This window comes from Canis lupus, chromosome 32, assembly GCF_003254725.2.
Source record: "Canis lupus dingo isolate Sandy chromosome 32, ASM325472v2, whole genome shotgun sequence".
NCBI lineage: Eukaryota > Metazoa > Chordata > Mammalia > Carnivora > Canidae > Canis > Canis lupus.
This window is the reverse complement of record NC_064274.1, coordinates 2243488-2264269: the sequence shown is the minus strand read 5'-3', so window position 1 is coordinate 2264269 and position 20782 is coordinate 2243488. Positions and strand designations below refer to the sequence as shown.

General features: G+C 32.8%; 1 protein-coding gene across 7 annotated transcripts in view; it reads left to right on the top strand.

The window, feature by feature from the left end:
* The window catches only part of CNOT6L (CCR4-NOT transcription complex subunit 6 like), a 113871-nt gene that overhangs the window by 50707 nt on the left and 42382 nt on the right, over positions 1-20782 (top strand). For all 7 annotated transcript variants that reach the window (XM_049104911.1, XM_025427092.3, XM_025427068.3 and 4 more), the window contains exon 5: positions 13564-13653. In XM_049104911.1, coding sequence (XP_048960868.1) covers positions 13564-13653 — 90 coding nt within the window. The remainder of the gene's footprint in view (positions 1-13563; positions 13654-20782) is intronic.

Here is a 20782-nt window from a genome sequence, read left to right as displayed (position 1 = left end):
CTCTTCTTAGATGTCTACTCTAGTACTTTAGATTAGGCATCAGCTCTGTTCATGCCTGTGAATAAATTTCTTTTCATTAAACTAGTTTGCTCCCCAATAAATACCTATATGCAGTCTCTTTCTCTTTCTTGAGAACTTTTCTGGCAGTATTCATTTCTATTCAAGTGATCCAATATAGAAAAGCCAAGGACCTTTCAAAAATGAAAGAAACTCGGAGCTCTTCCTGTCATTTTTCAAAAGTTTGAGAGAGTAAAAACAGGATTGGTTTTATGAAGCAACCGAACAAATAAAATGTCTCTAATGAATAGTAGCTCTATATTCTTAGGAAGGTAAACATTAAAATAATTTCCTAATCCATTTTAGCAGTCACATAGTAGTACTTTGTGTCTAGAAAAGGGAAGGGACTAATTGGAATGGAGCATTTAAAATGTCACCGTGATGTATTTAAAAGAAACAATGAGAATGCACAACCTCTGAGATGCCATTTGTCTTGAAATTGAAGAAAGGAGCACTTTTTCCCTATATCCTTGTCTTTCTCTGAAGCACAGATAGGGAAATATTAATAAGTTTGATCATCCTGGCCCAACAAGCTAATTTCTAGAAATTCTATTTTGACATTTGTGGAGTATGTGTGAAGGGTATGCACAGTATTTGAGGGGTTGGAATAAGAGGGCAAGTTAGAAAACTACAGACACGGCCAGTCAAGTAAGTTGGAAATGTTCTCTTAAATCACTGAAAAGAAAAATCCAGAGTGTATTAAGTTTATAGAAGAAGTAAGTAAAAGCAGGTCTTCTATAGTTATTTTAAATAATTTAGAATTCATGTCTTACGGTGTTAAGGTAGTACTTTCTCTGACATATGGGCCAAAGAGCTGTACTCATGCACTAAACATTGATGTCCTAGGTTGTAAACTATTTAGAACTTCAATAATTATGAAGATTTCTAGCCTTATTCCAGGAATTACATATCTCCCTTAAAATAAAATGGACCATGGCAGTAGAAGCTTCTTTTACTTGTGAAATTATTTATTCGTAAAATATAACATAAAGGAATAACATGTTTTTGTATTCATGAAGTTAAAAAGAATAGCCTAAATTTTAAAGAAAATATGATGAATAACTGGACACCCATTATATATATTCTCAGTACCTTTTTAAGAAATGCACTTTGAAAATCTGTCATTTATACAGGAGGTAAAGTACTTATTTTTGTATTTATAATGGGTTTCTAGAAATTAGAGAACAATCTAGTATATATTAATAGTTAATATAAGAGAATATCCACAAGGCTTTAAATCATAGGGGGTTCATCAACACATGCATAATAGCAACTGCAAATTGGAACTATTCTCAACTTTTACCATTTAGAAGAATTCCAAAAATGTGATAAAAACTGTTGGTGAGATTATTGGACATAGGCAGTCACACCTTGTTGGCATAGATCCCCTATACCTTACATTTTCCTGTGGGCCTTTTCATGATTACATCTTCATCCCTTTTCCCAGAGGTTATACTGTCCTGAATTTTGTGTTAGTTATTCCTTTACTTTTCTTTTCAAACAACAGGTATTGATGAATACCTACTATGTGCTAGATGCTGTGGTTATATATGTAACTATTACTGGTGATTTAACCTTTATATAAATAAATGAAATCCTACTGACTGTATTTTTCTATGACTTGGCTTTTTTCAACCTTATGGTTTTATAATTCAGCCATGCTCATGCATGTAATTGTAATTTAATTGCTGTGTTATCTCTGATATATGAATATGCTATAATTATTCATTCCACAGTAGATATTTAGATGATTTGCCCTTTTTATGGCTACTATAAGCAATGTAGCCATGAACATTCTTGTATACATCTCCTGATAGAGTTCCCAGGAGTGGAATAGTTGGGTTGTAGAGATCTACTTGTATTTCTTAGCTTTATTACGTAATGCCATAATGTTTTACAAGGTAGTTGTACTAAAATACACTCCCAAAAGTAATACAGTTTCCATTTTTGTCTTCTTCCCAACATGTAGTATTGTCAACTTTTAAAAGTTTTGTCTGGGGCAGCCCTGGTGGCGCAGCGGTTTAGCGCCGCCTGCAGCCCAGGGCATGATCCTGGAGTCCTGGGATTGAGTCCCACGTCAGGCTCACTGCATGGAGCCTGCTTCTCCCTCTGCCTGTGTCTCTGCCTCTCTCTCTCTCTCTCTGCATTTCTATGAATAAATAAATAAAATCTTAAAAAAAATTAAAAGTTTTGTCTGTTACTGAGTGTGAAATAGTTTCTAGTTCTCTTAATTTGTGTTTTCCTAATTGATAGTAAGACTGAGCACCTTTCCATGTATTTATTGGCCATGGTTTTTGTTTGAAGTTGCTATTGATATGTCTGAGCATTTTCACTTGACGTATTTATTAATGATTTGTAGGAGTTCTTTTGTCTATTTTGTATTGTATATGTCTTCTTCCATTCTGTGGCTTTTCTTTTGTTTTCTTAGGTATCTTGTAATGAGTAGATTTGATATTTTTACTGTAGTTGAATTTATTTTTTTTTTATTTTTTTTTTATTTTTTTTTCTACTGTAGTTGAATTTAAAAATTTTTTATGATTAATGCATGTTTGTCTTGTGAAAGAAATCCTATGCTATCCCAGGTCGAAAACTCTTTTTCTGTATTATTTCCTAAAAGTTTTGTAAACTTCTGCTCTTCATAATAAGTTCTCTCATTAATTTGAAATTACAAAAAATTTTTAATTGAAGTATAGTTGACATATTAGATTCAGGTACAACATAGTGGTTTGACAGATGTGTATACGTTACAAAATGCTCACCACATTAAGGTTAGATACCATCTGTTACCATATAATATTATTGAAATATTATTGACTACATCCTCTGCTGCACTTATCATCCCTGTGATTTATTCATTATATGATTGGAAGTTTGTACTACTCTATCTTCTTCACTGATTTTACCCATTTCCTCCCCATCCTCCTACCTCCTGGCAACCTCCTGGTGGTTCTCTGGAAGAGACTGTTTGGGTTTTTGTTTGGGGTCTGTGCACGTGTGTTTTGATTTATTTATTTAAGAGCACCAATGTGGCGGGTGGGAGAGGGAGCCAGAGAGAGAGGCAGATTCCCTCCCTGCTGAGTGTGGAGCCCTATGATAGGGGGTCAGCCTCACGATCCTGAGATCATGACCTGAGTTGAAACCAAGAGTTGGCTGCTTAACTGAGCCATGCATGCAGCCCTGTTTTTTTTTTTTTCCCTTTTTTAAAGATTTTATTTATTTATTCATGAGAGACACAGAGAGAGAGAGAGAGGCAGAGACACAGGCAGAGGGAGAAGCAGGCTCCATGCAGGGAGCCCGATGTGGGATTTGATTCCAGGTCTCCAGGATCAGGCCCTGAACTGAAGGTGGCGCTAAACCGCTGAGCCACCAGGGCTGCCCTGTGTGTTTGTTTTTAAAGTAAACTCTGAGTTCAACATGGGGCTTGAATTTACAACCCTGAGATGAATAGTTGCATACTCTATGGACTGAACCAGTCAGGTGTCCCTGTTTTGTTTTTTAGTTCCTACATGCAAATGAAATCCTAAGGTATTTGTTTTTCTCTGTCTGATTTAGTTCACTTAGCATATTTCCCTCTAGGCCTGTGTTTTCATAAATGACAAGATTTTATTCTTTTTTTATGAGTATTATTTCATTATATATATATGTATATATATATATATATGCCACATCTTTATCCTTTCATCTATCATTGGTCACTTAGGTTGTTTTCATATCTTGGCTGTTGTAAATAATGCTGCAGTAAATATAGGGGGTGCATATATCTTTTTAAAGGTCAATTTATTATTTCTTTTGGTATATTTGACACACGTTACATTGGCTTCAGGTATACAACTTAGATATTCAACAATTCTATAAGTTATGTTGTGCTTAACATAGGTGTAGCTACTATCTGTCACCGTGTAACACTGTTATAACACCATTGACTTTTTATGATGTGCTTTTTAGTCTAACTTAATTCATTCCATAACTGGGAGCCTGTATCTCCCACTCCCCTTCACCCCTTTTGTCTGTTGGCAGTTATCTGGCAGCCATAACTTTGTTCTCTGTATTTATAGGTCTGATTCTGCTTTTTTATTCATTTTTTTAGGTTCTGCATATAAATGAAATCATATGGTATTTGTCTTTCTCTAACTTATTTCACTTAGCATGATACTCCCTACACCCATCCATGTTGTCACAAAAGGCAAGATCTCATTTTTTATAGCTTAGTCATATTCCTCTGTGTGTGTGTGTGTGTGTGTGTGTGAGAGAGAGAGAGAGAGAGAGAGATTTGCATCTCTTTGATGATTAGTGATTTTGAGCACCTTTTTATGTGTCTGTTGGCTCTCTGTATGTCTTCTTTGGAAAACTCTACCCGTTTTTAATCAGTTTCTTTGGTGTTGATGTATAAGAATTCTTTGTATATTTCAGATATTAACCAAACAGTATTTGCACATACCTTCTACCATTCATTAGATTGCTTTCTTGTTTTGTTGATGGTTTCCTTCACTGTGCTAAAAAAAGTTTGATGTTGTCCCAGTTACTACTTTTTCTTTTTGTTTACCTTGCCTAAGGAGAGAGATTCACAAAGATATTAAGACCAATGTCCCAGACTTGACTGCCTGTTTTCCTTTGGGAGTTTTACGGCTTCGGGTCTTACATTGAGGTTATTAAACCTTTTCGAGTTTATTTTGGTGTATGGTGTGGGAAAGTGGTCCAGTTTCATTCTTTTGCATTTACCTATCCAATTCTTCCAGTACCATTTTGGAACTAATTTTTTAATATGGCTTGAGGGGGTGATATAGTCTTTTTTTTTTTTTTTCTGTGAATAACCATCTGTTTCACTATCATTATTGAATAGTTTTCCCTTTTCCCACTGATAATCAGCAAAGTCGCTTCCCTATCAGCTTGTAAAGGTCTGTTTTAGGATCTCCATTTTATATATCCAGAAGTTAATTTGTCTGACCTTGCACCAATTACTGCATTACCATTATCATTATTATGGCTTTATATTAAGACTTGATATCTAGTCTGGGAATTCCCCTTACATTTTTCTTTCATAGTGTCTTGGCAGTTTGTCTTGGATTCCTCATAAATAAGAAACAGCTTGTTATGTTTCACAAAAAATACTCTTGGGACTTTGGAATTGCATTGAATGTGTAGATCAATTTAGGAAGAATTAACCTTAATATATTGAATCTTTCTATGAATTTTGGTGTTTCCCCCATTTATTTATATATTAATGATTTCAAATAAAATTTTATAACTTTCTGCACATCTTTTTCCCAGGCACATCTTTTATTGGTTTTGTTTCTTAGGTACCTTTTCTTCTTTTTCTTGTTACAATTTTTTTTTTTTTTTCAATGAGAGATAGATAGAGAGGCAGGCAGAGACACAGGTAGAGGGAGAAGCAGGCTCCATGCTGGGAGCCTGACATGGGACTCAGTCCTGGGTCTCCAGGATCAGGCCCTGGGCTGAAGGCAGAGCTAGACCGCTGAGCCACCCAGGCTGCCCCTGTTACAATTATTTTTAAAGTTACTTTTCCTGCCTATTTGCTGTTGGGGTATAGAAATACAAGTAAGAGGGAAAAATTGATCTGTAGTAAGCTTTCTTGGCTAAATTCTTATCTTTCAGAAAATTTGTCTGCAAATTCTTTTGGGTTTAATTATTTCAACTTACATGTTTTCTTAATGTACTGAGCAGGATGTTAAGTACAATGTTGAGTAGAAGTATTAATACTGGATGAGCATGCCTCTATTCTCAATTTTAAAAGAAATGCTTCTAATATTTTTCCATATTTGCTTTATGTTTTTCATAAAATACACTTTTAGTTTCTAAAAGTTCTATTTCTGCTTTGCTAATTGTTATTTAAGTGCTGACTTTTATTAAATGTTTCATCAGTTGTGGGAGAACTTTCTCATTTCATAGGCTGAGTTAGTAAATTATACCTATATATTTTCCCTACTTATTTATTCATTTTTTAAAGTTTATTTAGGTAATCTCTACACCCAGCATGGGGCTTGAACTCATGAGCCCAAGATCAGGAGTCGAATGTTCTAAGTCAGCTAAGTGCCCCATTTTTTCCAATTCAAACTATACTTGCATCTTGCATCACTGAGATAAAGCCAACCTTGTGCTTTTGTATGCTGGATTTATTTTGATAATATTTCTCAAGGACTGTGGAGGCGCTGAGATTTTACCCTACTCATAAGTTAATGATTGTTTCATGGATAGTGGCAGGAGGCAATGAGACTCCTGAGACAAGACAAAGAACATTATCCCTTCAAGCAACAAGATGGGTCTAAACATGCTATGAACACAGTGAGTTTACATTGCATTTGAGTAGTTCATGTCTAATGTTCTAGCACTTTTCAAGCAAGCAGCAAATTCTTTAGTAAGCAGCAGTATTGATTGCCCAGGAGGCAAAGAGTTACATGGAAATATTGCTATGGTTGCCTTAACCTATTTAGCTGCCTATATAACTAGCTATAGAACTACTCAGTATCAGACTGATAGACCTCAGAATCTGTCACCCTCACCAAGAATGAAGAGGGAAGCACTGGGTCCCTGGTGGACTGCCTTTCCCAAGAAAAAAAAAATTTTTTAGGAATTTTACACATATGCTCATGAACAAGACAGACCTAAGTAAGATTCTTATTTGGTTCTCTTAAAGGGTTTGTATAAGATTGAACTAATGTGTTCTTGAAATTTTGGTATATTTTATATACCAATTGTGGTGATGGTTATGAAAACTAAATGTCTATCAACATTCACCAATTTTGAGTGTCTGCACTCACCAAAGATGTGAATTTCACTATATATAAATTATATTTATATAATTTATTTTATAATTCTATAAAACTATCATTGACAGTTGTTTCTTTATGGAAGATATTTAAGTGCCACCCCAATATATTTTTAGTTATAAGACAATTGAGGATTTCTAGTTGTTAATGAGTCAGTTTTGTTGGATCATATATGTACCATTGGAATGTTTTGGCTTTTTAATTTTTCAAATTTATTTGCATGAAAGTGTTCATAATATTTTCTTGATATATTTTTAGACTCTGTTCTATTTATAGCTATATCATCCCCTTCTTCATTTCTAGAATTGTTTATTTGTGCCTTCTCTTTTTTCCTAATTTAGCCTCCCCATGGATTTGTCAGTTGTGTTATTTTCAGTGAATCAGTGTTGCTTTTTATTTTTCAAAAACGGGTTCGTTTTTGTTTTTCTTTGTTCTGTTTTGTTTGGGCTTATTCTATATTTTCCTTTTTTCTCCATTTAAGTTGGATACGTGGTTTCATATATACCTAGATTTTCTTATTTTGTATAAGCATCTAAGTAAGGCTATAAAGTGTGCCTATTTGGATATTTTTGTTGTTGCTATATCCCACAATTTCAACGTGAAGTATTTTCATTTTTGTTTTGGTCTAAGTACTTTTAATATAGGTTATCATATCTTCTTTGACCCATTAATTATTTAATGTTTCTAAGCATACATGATTTTAAATCTTTTTTAATTGTTAGCATTAAAGTTAACATTTATAGGCAGGTAGGGTAACCTGTATGAATCTATCCTGTGACATTTTTTGGTTCTTAATTTATGACCTAGTATGTGATAAATTTTTGTAAATGTTTTATTGCATCTGAAAGAATATTTTTCTCTGATTGTTGGGCATAGGTCTGTATTATTTGTCCATTAGATCAGATTTATTGCTCAGATTTTTTAATATTTTTATAAATTTTTGACTCTAGCCTGTAATTAAGGTAATTAATGTAAAATTTCCACTAAAATTGTAGATTTGCTCATTTCCCCATGTAGTTCACTCAGCTTTTGCTTTATATCCTTTGAGATTATTTTATTAGGTATACCACCTACACCTTTTGCTGTATATTTGCTATATTGTATATCATGCTATATACCTTTTGGTGAATAGAACCTGATAATAGGTAGTGAGCTTCTTCCTTCCTTGTTGAGTATTTTCATCTTATGGTCTGTGTTGTCTAATATTGCAGCTGTGCAAGTTTTCTTTTGGTTAATGTTTGTCTAATATATCTTTTCTCATCTGTTTACTTTCAACCTTTCTGTGTACTTATGCTTAGGACTTTGTTTTTTGTTGTTGTTTTTTTTAAGATTTATTTATTTATTTGAGCCAAGAGAAGGCATGCATGTGCAAATAGGGAGAGGCGTAGAAGGAGAGGAAGACAAGCAGACTCCCTGCTGAGGTTGGGGGGAGCCCAATGTGGGACTCAGTCTGAGGACCCTGAGATCATGAAGTGAGCTGAAATTAAAGGGTCAGACACTTAACTGACTGAGCCACTCGGCTACCCCTGGACTTTGTTTTTAATACATTCTGACTTTATTTTGTTTTTAATGTGGGTTCAGATCAATTGCTTCACCTATATTGTAATTATGGGTATTTTTGTATTATGCTATCCTTCCTTTTGATACAACTTTGTGTCTTTTTTTTTTTTTTTTTTTTTTTGCCTAAGAATTTTTTTTCCCCTTTGTTTTATATACTTTCTTTTGCTTTGGAGTTAGTATGTTCTATTTCTAGACTCTTAGTGGTTACTCTTGAAATTATACCTTTAATATATTTTTGAAAAAATTAAATTGTTAGCAACTATTTTTAACAAGTTATAATTTATATATAGTGAAATTCAACTCTTTGGTGAGTGTAGACACTCAAAATTGGTGAATGTTGATAGACATTTAGCTTTCATAACCATCACCACAATTGAGAAATAGAAGTGTTCTCTTACCCCCTCAGAATTCATTTGTGTTGAAATCAACATCTACTTTCACCTACTTTACATCCTATAGGGAAACATACAGAATGTAGCTTTTTGAGTGTAGGTTCTTTCATTTAGCATAATACATTTGAGATTCAATCATTTTGGATATTTCAGTAGTTCATTTCTATTGCTGAGTAGTATTCTATTGTGTGGATATACAGCACATTTTTATCTGTTCACAAATTGAAGAACTTGGTTTTCAGTTATGGGTGATTAGTAATAAGGCACAATGTAAACATTTGAATACAAATTTCTGCATGAAACAAAATTTTATTTTCCTTGGGTAAATACCTGGAAGTGGGATTACCAGGTCGTATGGTAGGTATATGTTGAATTCTCTAAGAAACCATCAAACTGTTTTCTGTAAGTGGGTTGTATCATTTTACATTCCTACTACAAATAAGAGTTTTAGTTACTGTGCATTCTTGTCAGCACTTGGTATTAATCTTTTCAATTTTTGCCATTGTAATAGGATGCAGGAATAGCTCATAATGAGTTTCTTTCTGTAATGAATAATGATACAATGTATCTTTTCATGTGTTTGCGTATTTCTTGTATGTCTTCCTTGATGAAGTGTCTTCACATTGTTTGCCTAGTTTTATAATTGAGTTGCTTTTTTCTAATTACTGAGATTTGTTATATATTCTGGATTCAAATCCTGTTTAAGTGTTTTTGCAAATATTTTCTACTAGTCTGTGGCTTGCATTTCTGTTTTCATATAGGGCCAGTTTTCCATTTTGATGAAGTCCAATTTATCATTTATTTTCTTCTATGGATTTTTATGTCTTTGGTGTCATTTCTAAGAAATGTTTGCCTCATCCAAGTACATGAAAATTTTATTGTAGAAATGTTATAGTTAGGTTTTACATTTAGATATATGATTTGTTTTGAGTTAATTTCTGTATATGGAGCAAGGTTTGTTCTTTTGCCTATGCACATCCAGTAATTAAGCTCTATTTGTTGAAAAGGTTATACTTTCTATGTGGACTTCTTTTGCAACTCTGTCAAAATTCAGTGAACCCAAATATATGTGGATCTACTGCTAGATACTTTATTGTGTCCCACTGATCTATGCCAATACCAAAATACTTGATTTACTGTAGCTTTATGATAAGCCTTGAGGTTATGCAGCAGGAGATCTCCAAATTTTGATTTTTTTCACATTTGCTTTTATACTTTTAGGTGGCATACATTTCCATATAAATTTTAGAATCAGCTTATTATTTCTGCAAAATATTGTGCTGAAATATTTTTTGGAATACTGATGAACATATGGATGAGTTTGAGGAGGAGATTCATTATCTTAATCTCGAGACTTAAGATTGTGTTTTCCAATCTATGTATACAATATGTCTCTTCATTTATGAAGGCATTCTTTATTTCTTTAATACTTTATAGTTTTTAGCATGCAGATCTTACAAATGCTTTGCTGTATTTATACTTACTTGATATTTTTGATTGCTGTTGTAAATGATACTGCCTTTTAAATTTTCAGTTATTTGATACTGTAGAATTAAAATGCAGTTAATTTTTAAATATAAAATATTTATATTTATAAATATTACAAATGCTCGTCTCTTGCATCATTGGTAAACTTTTAATCTGTGCAAAGAGACTTTCATTTCTTCATTTATAATGCGTATGCTTTTATTTTTTTATTTTTTATTTTTTTGCATATGCTTTTAATTTATTGCCTTATCACATTGGCTAGGACAGTATTAAATACTTGTGATGACAGTGCACATCCTTGTTCTCAATTTTAGAGAAAAACAGTCTCTCACCATTAATTATATCAATGACAAGTTTGTTGGTAATGCTATTCAGATTAAATAAACTTCCTTCTATTTCACATTTGTTTGAAGGTTTTGTTATTGATTTAAGTCCAATTTGGTCAAATACTTTGTGTGTGACTATAGAGATGATTGTGTAACTTTTCTTTACTCCATTTATATCATTTTTCAGATGTTGAGTCAGCCTCTATTCCCATTTCAAAAAATTTGGTCATTATATGTTCTCTAATATATTGAGAAACATCTAAATATATACTGAATATATATACTAGTGTATATAGTATTTTGTTGAGGGTTTATACATTAATGGTCATAAGACATATTCTGTAATGTTTTTCTTACAATGTCTTTGATTTCAGAATACAGGTGACCTCATAAAATGAATTGGAAAGTGTAACACTTCTTTTTTCTGGAAGAGTTTGCAGAACATTTGTATTATTACTTTCTTAAATGACTGGTGGAATTTTCCAGTAAAACCATTTAGGCCTGGAATTAATCTTTGTTGAAAGGTTTTTAACTACTAATTGAATTTCTTTCATTGATAAAGAACATTGAGATTTTCCCTTTCTTAGTATAGCCACTCTTAGTACAGTCACTCCATTCTTTTTTGTTTGCATGGCATACCTCTTTCTGTATTTTATTTTCAATCTATTTGTGTCTTTGAATCTATAGTGAATCTTTTGTGGACAGCATATAATGAATTATGTTTTATTCATTCTGTTAATGTCTGCATTTTAGAATTCTAATTTCTTCACTGCTAATATCTGAGTTTAATCCACTTATATTTAATATATTTTCTGATAAGATAGGACTTTTGTCTACAATTTTGCTATTTTTATTGCTATTACCATGTTTTTTGTTTAGTTTCTGTTTTTAAGTAATTCATTATTTTCCCTAATAGATTTTAAAGTATTCTACTTGTAATTGGCATTCTCTAGTTTGCAGTACAAAGTAAAATGAAATCCATTGATATACTTCTTTGTATACATTGTGCTTCTTGACTCAGTTTATTCATTTTTAAAGGACTATCTTTTGAAAGTTTGCAGCCTTTTTCTTTTAAAATAATGCGTCTTTCACTTCTCTCTGAATTCTTTCTGGCTAGGACTTAGTCTGTGTTAACTGTTTGCTGTTGTGTGTCAGAATCTAAAATTTCCTCCGGTTTTCTTGTTTTTATTTCCTCTGTTGCCTATGGGTTTTCCTAGAGACTCTGAGGCTTATAATTCTATTTACAATAATCATCTGTAATTATACAGGAGTAATACTGATGTGTAAGATGTAGGAAGAGAGGAAGAGTCCTATAGTTTTATGATTAGGTCTCAGTCTTTTAATGGGCCTTTGAGTTAGATATCCTGCTTCATACTCTTTCTGCCCTAAATCAGGCTAGATGGACCTGGAGTGTGGAGTAACTTGAGCTTAAATGGTAAAACCTGTCCTGATTATACTCTGGTAAAACAGTTTTCTTTGCATGTAGGACTTAAGAAGAGCATTGCCCACCCTGTCTCCTTCCCCCACTAAAAGCAACAAGGGGAATTTTTCTGCAGACTGTATATTAAAAAGCCCAGGGGGCTCTTAGAGATAAAACTCAGGGAAGTGTTGGAGGTTCCTAAGACTGGGTCCCTTTGCTTTTTTTCTTTTTCTTTTTTTTTAACTCTCAAGCTAATTTTCTGTAAGCCTCCAGCAATTTATCTTAAAGTGTGCCAACTGATACTAGTTCCATTTCTGGGCTTCTGTGTCCAGTATTTTGCTGCCGCTAGACTGTGATTTTACTATCTGCCTGTTGTGTTCAGGGCAGCAGTTTGCCTTATAACTTCAGTTGTCGGGGCAGGAGTGACAACTTCTGAGTCCATATTGAGCCAGAGACCCAACTTCTATTCTCTATTTCTAGAGTTCCAACTTGATATATGTTAAGATACCTTATCTAACTCACATATCTTTTGCTGTCTTCTACTTTATATCTTTCTCTTAGTGATACATTCTCGGTAGTTTCTTTGAATGTATTTTTTTTCTGTTCACTAATTTTATTTTTAGCTGTGTCTGATGTACTGCTTAACTCATTGATCATAGTTTTTTCCCTTAGTACTTTGAGTTATATGTAATAAAATACCCAAATATTTTAGTAAGATTTTATTTATTTGAGAGAGAGAGAGAACATGGAGTAGCGTGGAGGGGCAGAGGGAGAGGGAGAAGCAGGCTTTCCATTGAACAGGGAACCCCACACAGGGCTTGATCCCAGGAACCTGGGATCATGACCTGGGCCAAAGGTAGACGCTTAACTGCTGGACCCACCAGGTGCCCCTCTTATATTTCTTAAGGGAATATATAGATTATTAATAATAGCTTGTTTGTTTTTTTTATGTTTGATACATTTATACTGTTACTACTCAGATATCCCTGATCACCATTATGAAAAATTCTTATTTTCCTCTCATATTTAGCTAAGTCGTATTTGTACAAGGTTTCCTTTTTAGTTGAAATGTCTTCCTTTCTCCATATGTAATATAAATATTCTAACTAGGAAGACCCTCCTTTTTTTTATAGCATTCATTCTTTCTTGTATGGACTGTTTGTCTTTCAGTTAGAATATTGTCTTCAAAGATAAATATAGAACTTATAAAGGTAAATTCAGGGTGCTGAGTTTTGATATTACTTCAGAATTGACTAAGATATATATATGTTTATATATGTGACTTTGGCAAACATAAATTGTAGGTATATAGTATAAACAGTGAAATCTGGAAAGAAAGAACTTTTTTGAAATTTTTCTTTATGACTATCTTAACAAAGAGTCTTTAGATTCATATAATTTCTTTAAATTTATGTAATAACAGATTAAATACTATAAAATTTACTTTAGAAAATTAGTATTTTGTTTTATTGTGTACATTTGTCTGGTCTTAGAGTTGTAAGTCTTACATATGTTACTTTTGTATTCTGCTTTAGGCAATCCTTTATCACAGGATATTCTCAATTTATACCAGGACCCAGATGGAACCAGAAAGCTACTGAACTTCATGCTTGACAATCTTGCAGGTAACTCTTAATGACCATCAGAGAACTCTACATGTATTACTACTCGCTAATATGTCACATGTTGTTTAAGAGCATCTGACCATTTTTTAAAGCTTATCATAATTTTAGAGTTTCTCCCATTATTAAATCCCATGGTAGTGGGACATTCTTTTCATATACTGAGTGCTTTCTGTTTACCAAGCAATATATTAGGAGCTTTAGTAACATTATCTCATTTAGTCTTTCTAAGAATCTAAGAGGTCTGAATTTTTACTGGTAATATACAGATGCAGGTTCTGAGATTCAGAGAATAAATTAGTTTTTCCAAGTTAACACAGGTGATTAATGCCAGAGCTGTGAACCCAAGATTCTCTTGCTCTTAATCCCAGATACATAGTTATTAATTGTTTGAATTTGATGCAGATTATGTGGATCCCATACACTGTACACATTTTTTGTGAATTCACTATACTATGTGGAAATTTGGAAGCAGGATTTTGATTAAGAACACCAGGTGCACCTGACTAAAATAGTTGTATTCTAAGAAGTCTTTTAAGTATTTGACCTAAAACTTTTTCTTTTTTGCTTAAGTACTCAAAATATGAGTAAAAGTATATAGATGTTTAAATTCAGAGATTTTTCTTGGAATAATATAATGTCTTTCTAAAATACAGAATCCTGAAAAAGAGCTAGAGAACTCTAGATTCCAGCATCGCAATATGTAGTCTATATTCTTTAATTCTCTCCATCACAGAAGACATCTACATACAAAAATTTTAAAAAATAGTAATATTTACAATAATGTAAAACCAAATTAATACCATCTAAAATGTTTTGGCTGTAAAGACTAAAAGTTGATTAATGGGAGAGTTAATAAACTTGAGAGATCCTTTCTATAACAAATTAATAATATATGGCTAAAAGTTTAATTTAGCTATATATATAGTATGTGTACACTATTTCTTTCCTGCTTTAAAAATCCATATCTCCTTTGTCTAAATAGATGTAGTCATTCATATGGCATGTGTGTGGGGTGTATGTGTGTATAATATTTAAGGAATTCTTCAGTGCTTTGGATACAAGTCATTTGGTGATATATATATTGCAGGTATCTTCTCCCATGCTATTGTTTGCCTTCCTTTTTTTAATTTGTCTTTTATTTTTATTTTTTTAATTTGTCTTTTGGTGAACAGAAAACATTTTAACATAATTGAATTCATTGATCTTTTCTATTATGGTATTACTTTTGTGTCCTATTTAAGAAATTTTTTCTACCTCAAGTTCAAGATTGTATTTTACTGTATCTAAAAATACCATATTTGGGGACACCTGGGTGGCTCAGCGGTTAAGCATCTGCCTTTGGCTCAGGGCATGATCTGGTGATCTGGGGTCAAGTCCCACATCGGGCTCCTTGCATGGAGCCTGCTTCTCCCTCTGCCTAGGTCTCTGCCTCTCCCCCCTACCCCCATGTCTTACGAATAAATAAATAAGTAAAATCTTTTAAAAAATACCATTTTTTGCTTGTAACATTTAAAGCTAATATCTTACTAGAATTGAAATTTGAGTAACACAGGAATCAATTTTCATAACTTTTCCATATGTAGATTAAGTTGATCTTGAGCCATTTTTTGAAAAGACTGTTCTTTCATTAATGTTTTTTAGTGCCGGGCAGCCCGGGTGGCTCAGTGGTTTAGCGCCTGCCTTCAGCCCAGGGTGTGATCCTGGAGACCTGGGATCGGGTCCCACATCAGGCTTCCTGCATGGAGCCTTCTTCTCCCTCTGCCTGTGTCTCTGCCTGTCTCTCTCTCTCTCTCTCTCTCTGTGTGTGTGTGTCTCTCATGAATAAAAAAATAAAATCTTAAAAAAAAAAGTTTTTTAGTGCCATCTTTGTCATAAATTATTGTATGATGGGTTTATTTCTGAGTTTTGTGTTTTCTGATCATTGCCAGTAGTCTTTATGGCAATATAACAATGTAATTAGGATATTTTTATAAATTCTTAAGATTCAGTAGAGTAAGTCTTCTTGATTTGATTCTAAAGTCCAAGTTAGTTTTGGTGTTCTTCCTTTACCTTGTATTTTCATTAAAATTGTTGGAATTGGCTTTTCAAATTTCTCTCCTTCCCAAAAGGTAGAGATTTAGGTTGAGAATATATTAAATCTATAGATTGCTTTGGAAAGAATAATCAACAGGGCAGCCCTGGTGGCTTAGCGGTTTAGCGCCGCCTTCAGCTCAGGGCGTGATCCTGGAGACCTGGGATCAAGTCCCACATCAGGCTTCCTGCATGGAACCTGCTTCTCCCTCTGCCTCTCTCTCTCTCTCTCTCTCTCTCTCTCTCTCTCTCTGTGTCTCTAATAAATACATAGAACCTTTAAAAAAAAAAAAAGAAAGAATAAATATGTTTACAACTGGATCTTCTGATCTAACAACGTTGAATATTCTTTGATTTATTGTGATTTTTCTAATTTCTCTCTATTGAGTTTATGTTTCTGTGTAGTGGTCTTCATGTTTTTTATTACATTTATTTTAGGTATTGATTTTTTTGATGCCCTCATAAATGTTCTTTTAAAAAATGAATTTTATCTTAATAAGATTATTATTGCTTATTTATGGAATATAGTTGGGTTTTGTATATTCTTGGTTTCCAGGCACCTTGCTGAACACTTAAAATGCCTTTGGTAAATACATATTTAGCCACTTTGCTAAACTCTTTTTAATCCTAATGTATTTTTATTTCAATTTTTACGATTGTGTCATCTGTGAATAATGACACTTTTATTACCCTCTAATTCTTATATCTTTTATTTCTTTTTTCTTGCTTTATTGTGCTTGCTAAAGATCACAGTAGATGCTAACTAAAAGTAATGATAATCTATCTAATTTCAAAAATTACTAGCTTTTAATAATTACAATTAAATGTGACATTCACCATAATTTTTATATAGGTTAAGAAAGTTTGTGTGTGTGTGTGTGTGTGTGTGTGTATTCCTTATTCAGTTTACTAACAATTTACCTAGGATTTTTTGCATATGAGTTTGAGTGACATTGGCCAGTAATTTTCTTTTCTTCAATATTCTTGTCAGGTTTTAGTATAAAGATTTTACTGGCATCATAAAATTTATTTTCTATTATTTAGAAAAGTGTATTTAAGAATGGTTTCTTTTTTTCTTAAATGTCTGGTAGAATATATCTGAGTCTGAGGTTTCTTTGAAGGAAGTTCTCAATTACTGATTTAATTTCTTTAATAACTGTAGTACTGTTCTGATTCTTCATTTCTCTTATCAGTTTCTGAAAGTTGTGTTTTTTGGTAATTTGCCCATTTTCTCTAAATCTTCAAATTTATTGACATAAAGTTATTCAGAATATCTTTTAATGTTTATTTGATATATAGTGATGATGTCTCTTTTACATTCCAGACGTTATTTATGTTGCTTTTATTTACTTCATGCATAGAAAAAGACCAATTTTTAGCTTTATTGATACTCTTATTAATAAATAATAGTATCAGTGAGTTTATTTATTTTTTATTTTTATTTTTTTAAAATTTTTAAATTTTATTTTATGTATTTATGATAGTCACAGAGAGAGAGAGAGAGAGAGAGAGAGAGAGAGGCAGAGACATAGGCAGAGGGAGAAGCAGGCTCCATGCACCAGGAGCCCGACGTGGGATTCGATCCCGGGTCTCCAAGATCTCGCCCTGGGCCAAAGGCAGGCGCTAAACCGCTGCGCCACCCAGGGATCCCAGTATCAGTGATTTTAAATTTTTATTCCTTTGCCTTTCTTTGGGTTTCATTTGTTGTTCTTTTTTTAACTGCTTAACATCTTAATCATTAACTTTTAGACTTTCCTTTTTTTGGGTACCTGGGTGGCTCAGGGGGTTAAGCATCTGCCTTTGGGCTCAGGTCATGATCCCGGGGTCCTGGGATCTAGTTCTGCATTGGGGTCCCTGCTCAGCAGGACTCTGCTTTTCCCTCTCCCTCTGCTCTTGCTTTTCTCTCTCTCTCTCTCTCTCTCTGTCTCTCTCTCTCTCTCAAACGAATAAATAAAAAATCTTCGACTTTCCTTTTTTTCCTCAAAGTATTTTTTTAATGTCTCCCTTTAAACATGGCTTTTAGCTGCATCCTTCAAGTTTTAATTTTATTATTTTCATTATCATTCAGTTCATGTTTTCTAAAAGCTCTCATCACTTCTTTTTAGATGAATCACTTAGAAGTGTCTTTATTTCTAGAGGAGTTGTTTTTCTTTGTCATTGAATCCTGGTTTAGTTGCATTGTGGTCAGAGTACTTTTAATTGGTTAAAATTTTTAAAATGTGCTATTTATTAGCCAGCACATGCTTAATTTTTCTAATTGTTAAGTATGTACTTAAATAGAATGTGTATTCTGCAGTTATTTGGTGCTGTTTTCTATAAATACAGCATTTGTTAACTGTTTGAATATGACATATACACTTGGTAGTTACTTTTTATTTATTATTGATAGAGCTGTGCTAAAATTTCCCACTTTAATTGTAGGTTTGTTTATATATTTTTAAAGATCTTATTTATTTGAGAGAGAGAGAGAGAAAAGCAAGAGAAAGCACAAGCAATGGGAGGGGCAGAGGGAGAGAGAGAAGCAGACTCCCCCACGGAGCAGAGCGCCTGACTCAGGTCTCCCTTCCAGGACCCTGAGATCATGATCTAAGCTGAAGGTAGACCTATAACAATCTGAGCCACCTGCATACCACAGATTTGTTTATTTCTTACGGCTCTTACAGGAATCAAAAAGATTAATTCTTTTATCATTATGTAATCACCTCCTTTGTTCCTTGTGTTTCTTTTTAATTACATATATTGAGGGTATATTTTCATGTATTTCATCTTTCTGGTTATTTGAAATGTTTATCAGCTCCTGATGCTCTTCTTATTACTTTAATATTAGTATGGTTATATGAAAATACCTAGCTACGCAAATTCTTTTTGGTTAGAATTTGCACTATATATCTTTTTCTGTTCTTTTATGTTTAACCTTTCTTTTTCCTTATATCTTAGTAATTCCTTCTGTCTACTTATTTTGGGTTTATTTTGTTCTTTTTCTTGTTTGAAATAAAAACTTAAGAGTTTTGACTTGAAATTCTTCCTCTTTATAAATACAATCATGTAGCATTACACATTTCCCTCTCAGAACTACATTAGCTAACCACAAATTTTGATATGTTGTGTATTCATTCTGTTTAATGTAGTTTTAAAAATTTCCTTTGAAACGTCCTCTTTTACTCATGGATTATTTAGAAATGTGTTAATTTCTTGTTCTTTCTGTTATTCTTGTTTTATTCCAGTTTGGGAACAGTTGGAAAACATTCTACATTATTTCAGTTCTTTTAAGTTTGCTGGGATTTGTTTTATTGTCTTGGTGAATGGTTTTATAAATGTAAATTAGATCATGTTAGTGGTGATGTTCCATTCTTCCATATTTTTTCTAGTTTTTTATCTCATATTGTTATAAATACATTATAATGTTGAAATCCCCAACTGTAATTGTAGATTTGCATATTTTTCCTTTCAGCCCTATCAGTTTTTGCTTCATATATTTTGAAGGTATATTGTTTGGTATGTACATATTTAGAATTTATACTACATTTGATATGGTGGATTGAACCTTTTATCATTATGTAATGCCCTTCTTTGTTTCTAGTATTTTCCTTGCCCTTAAGTCTGCTTTATCTGTTGTTAATCTAACCACTCTGCTTTTTTTGGTTGTTGTTTAATACTGGCATGGTATTATCTTTTTCCTTCCTCCTTCAACTTTACTATGTTATTATATTTGATATGAGTTTCTTGTAGACAATATACAATTGAGTCAGGTATCACTTTTTTCTTATCTGCCTTGCCAAGATTCTGCTCTTTTAATTTGTATATTTAGATCATTTCATTTGAAGTAATTATTGATGCATAGAACTTAAGTCTGCCATTTTTTCAGTTTTCTGTTGCTTGTGTTTCCCTTTACTTTATCATTTCTTGGTTTCCTGTGGGTTAAATATATTTTAGAATTGTACCTTTTAAAATTTATGCTATCTTTGAGTATATTGTCTTCTGTAGTTTTCTTAGTGATTGCTCTAGATATGACAATATACATATTTAGCATAGTCTACTGATAGTGGTGTTACCACTTTTAAGTGCCTTGTTGATGCCTTCCCTTTTAAATGCCTTCACACTCCCCAATTTTATTAAAATATAATTGTCTATAATCTTTCCTTGACTTACAGAATACCACACAGATGTTATAATTTGTGCTTTAGCCATCAGGTATGATTTAAGAAGCTCATGTGGAGAGGATAGTCCATTGTGTATACCCCTAATTTTACTCATTGCTTGTTCTTTCTTTTTTGATGTTCCAGTTCTTTTATCATTTCCTTTCTGTTTAGAGAGCTTCTTTTAGCTATTTTTTAAGGGCAGTTCTGCTAGCCACAAAGTTTCATGGTTTTCCTTTTATAACATCTTTATTTCCCCTTGATTTCTGAAGGGAAATTTTGCATGATACAGAATTTGTGGTTTGACAGTTCTTTTCTTTCAGCACTTGAAAATGTGCCACTTCCTCTGGCTGCCATGGTTTCAGAAAAGAAACCCATTGTTCCCTGATAGGTAATATATCTTTTCTCTTTGATGTTTTTGAGATTTTTTTGGTCTTTAGTTTTCAGCAGTTTATGATGTGTCTTAGTGTGGATTTCTTTGGGTTTATTCTACTTGAAGTTTGCTCACCTTCTTGAATTTGTAGGTTTTGTCATTTACCAAATTTGAGGCATTTTAGCCATTATCTCTTAGAATACTTTTAAAGCACATGTTCTTTCTCTTGTCATTCTGGATTCTGATTATATGAGTCATAGAGCTTTTGTTAGTCTCTCAAGCTCTGTTCATTTTTTTTGCCACAGTTTATTTTCCTTTTAATTGTTAAGATGGAATACTCAGATTCACTCATTTTTTGGTTGTCTTTATTTTTGTGCCCTTCCAGTGAGTTTCATTATTTTGATTATTGTGATTTTCAGTTCAGTAATTTCATTCAGTAATTTCTTTTTCAGCAAATAGAACTTCTGCTTCTTTGGGAGTTTTATTTTTTTATTTGTTTCAAGGGAATTTGTAATTACTTCTTGAAGCAGGTTTATGATGGCTGCTCTAA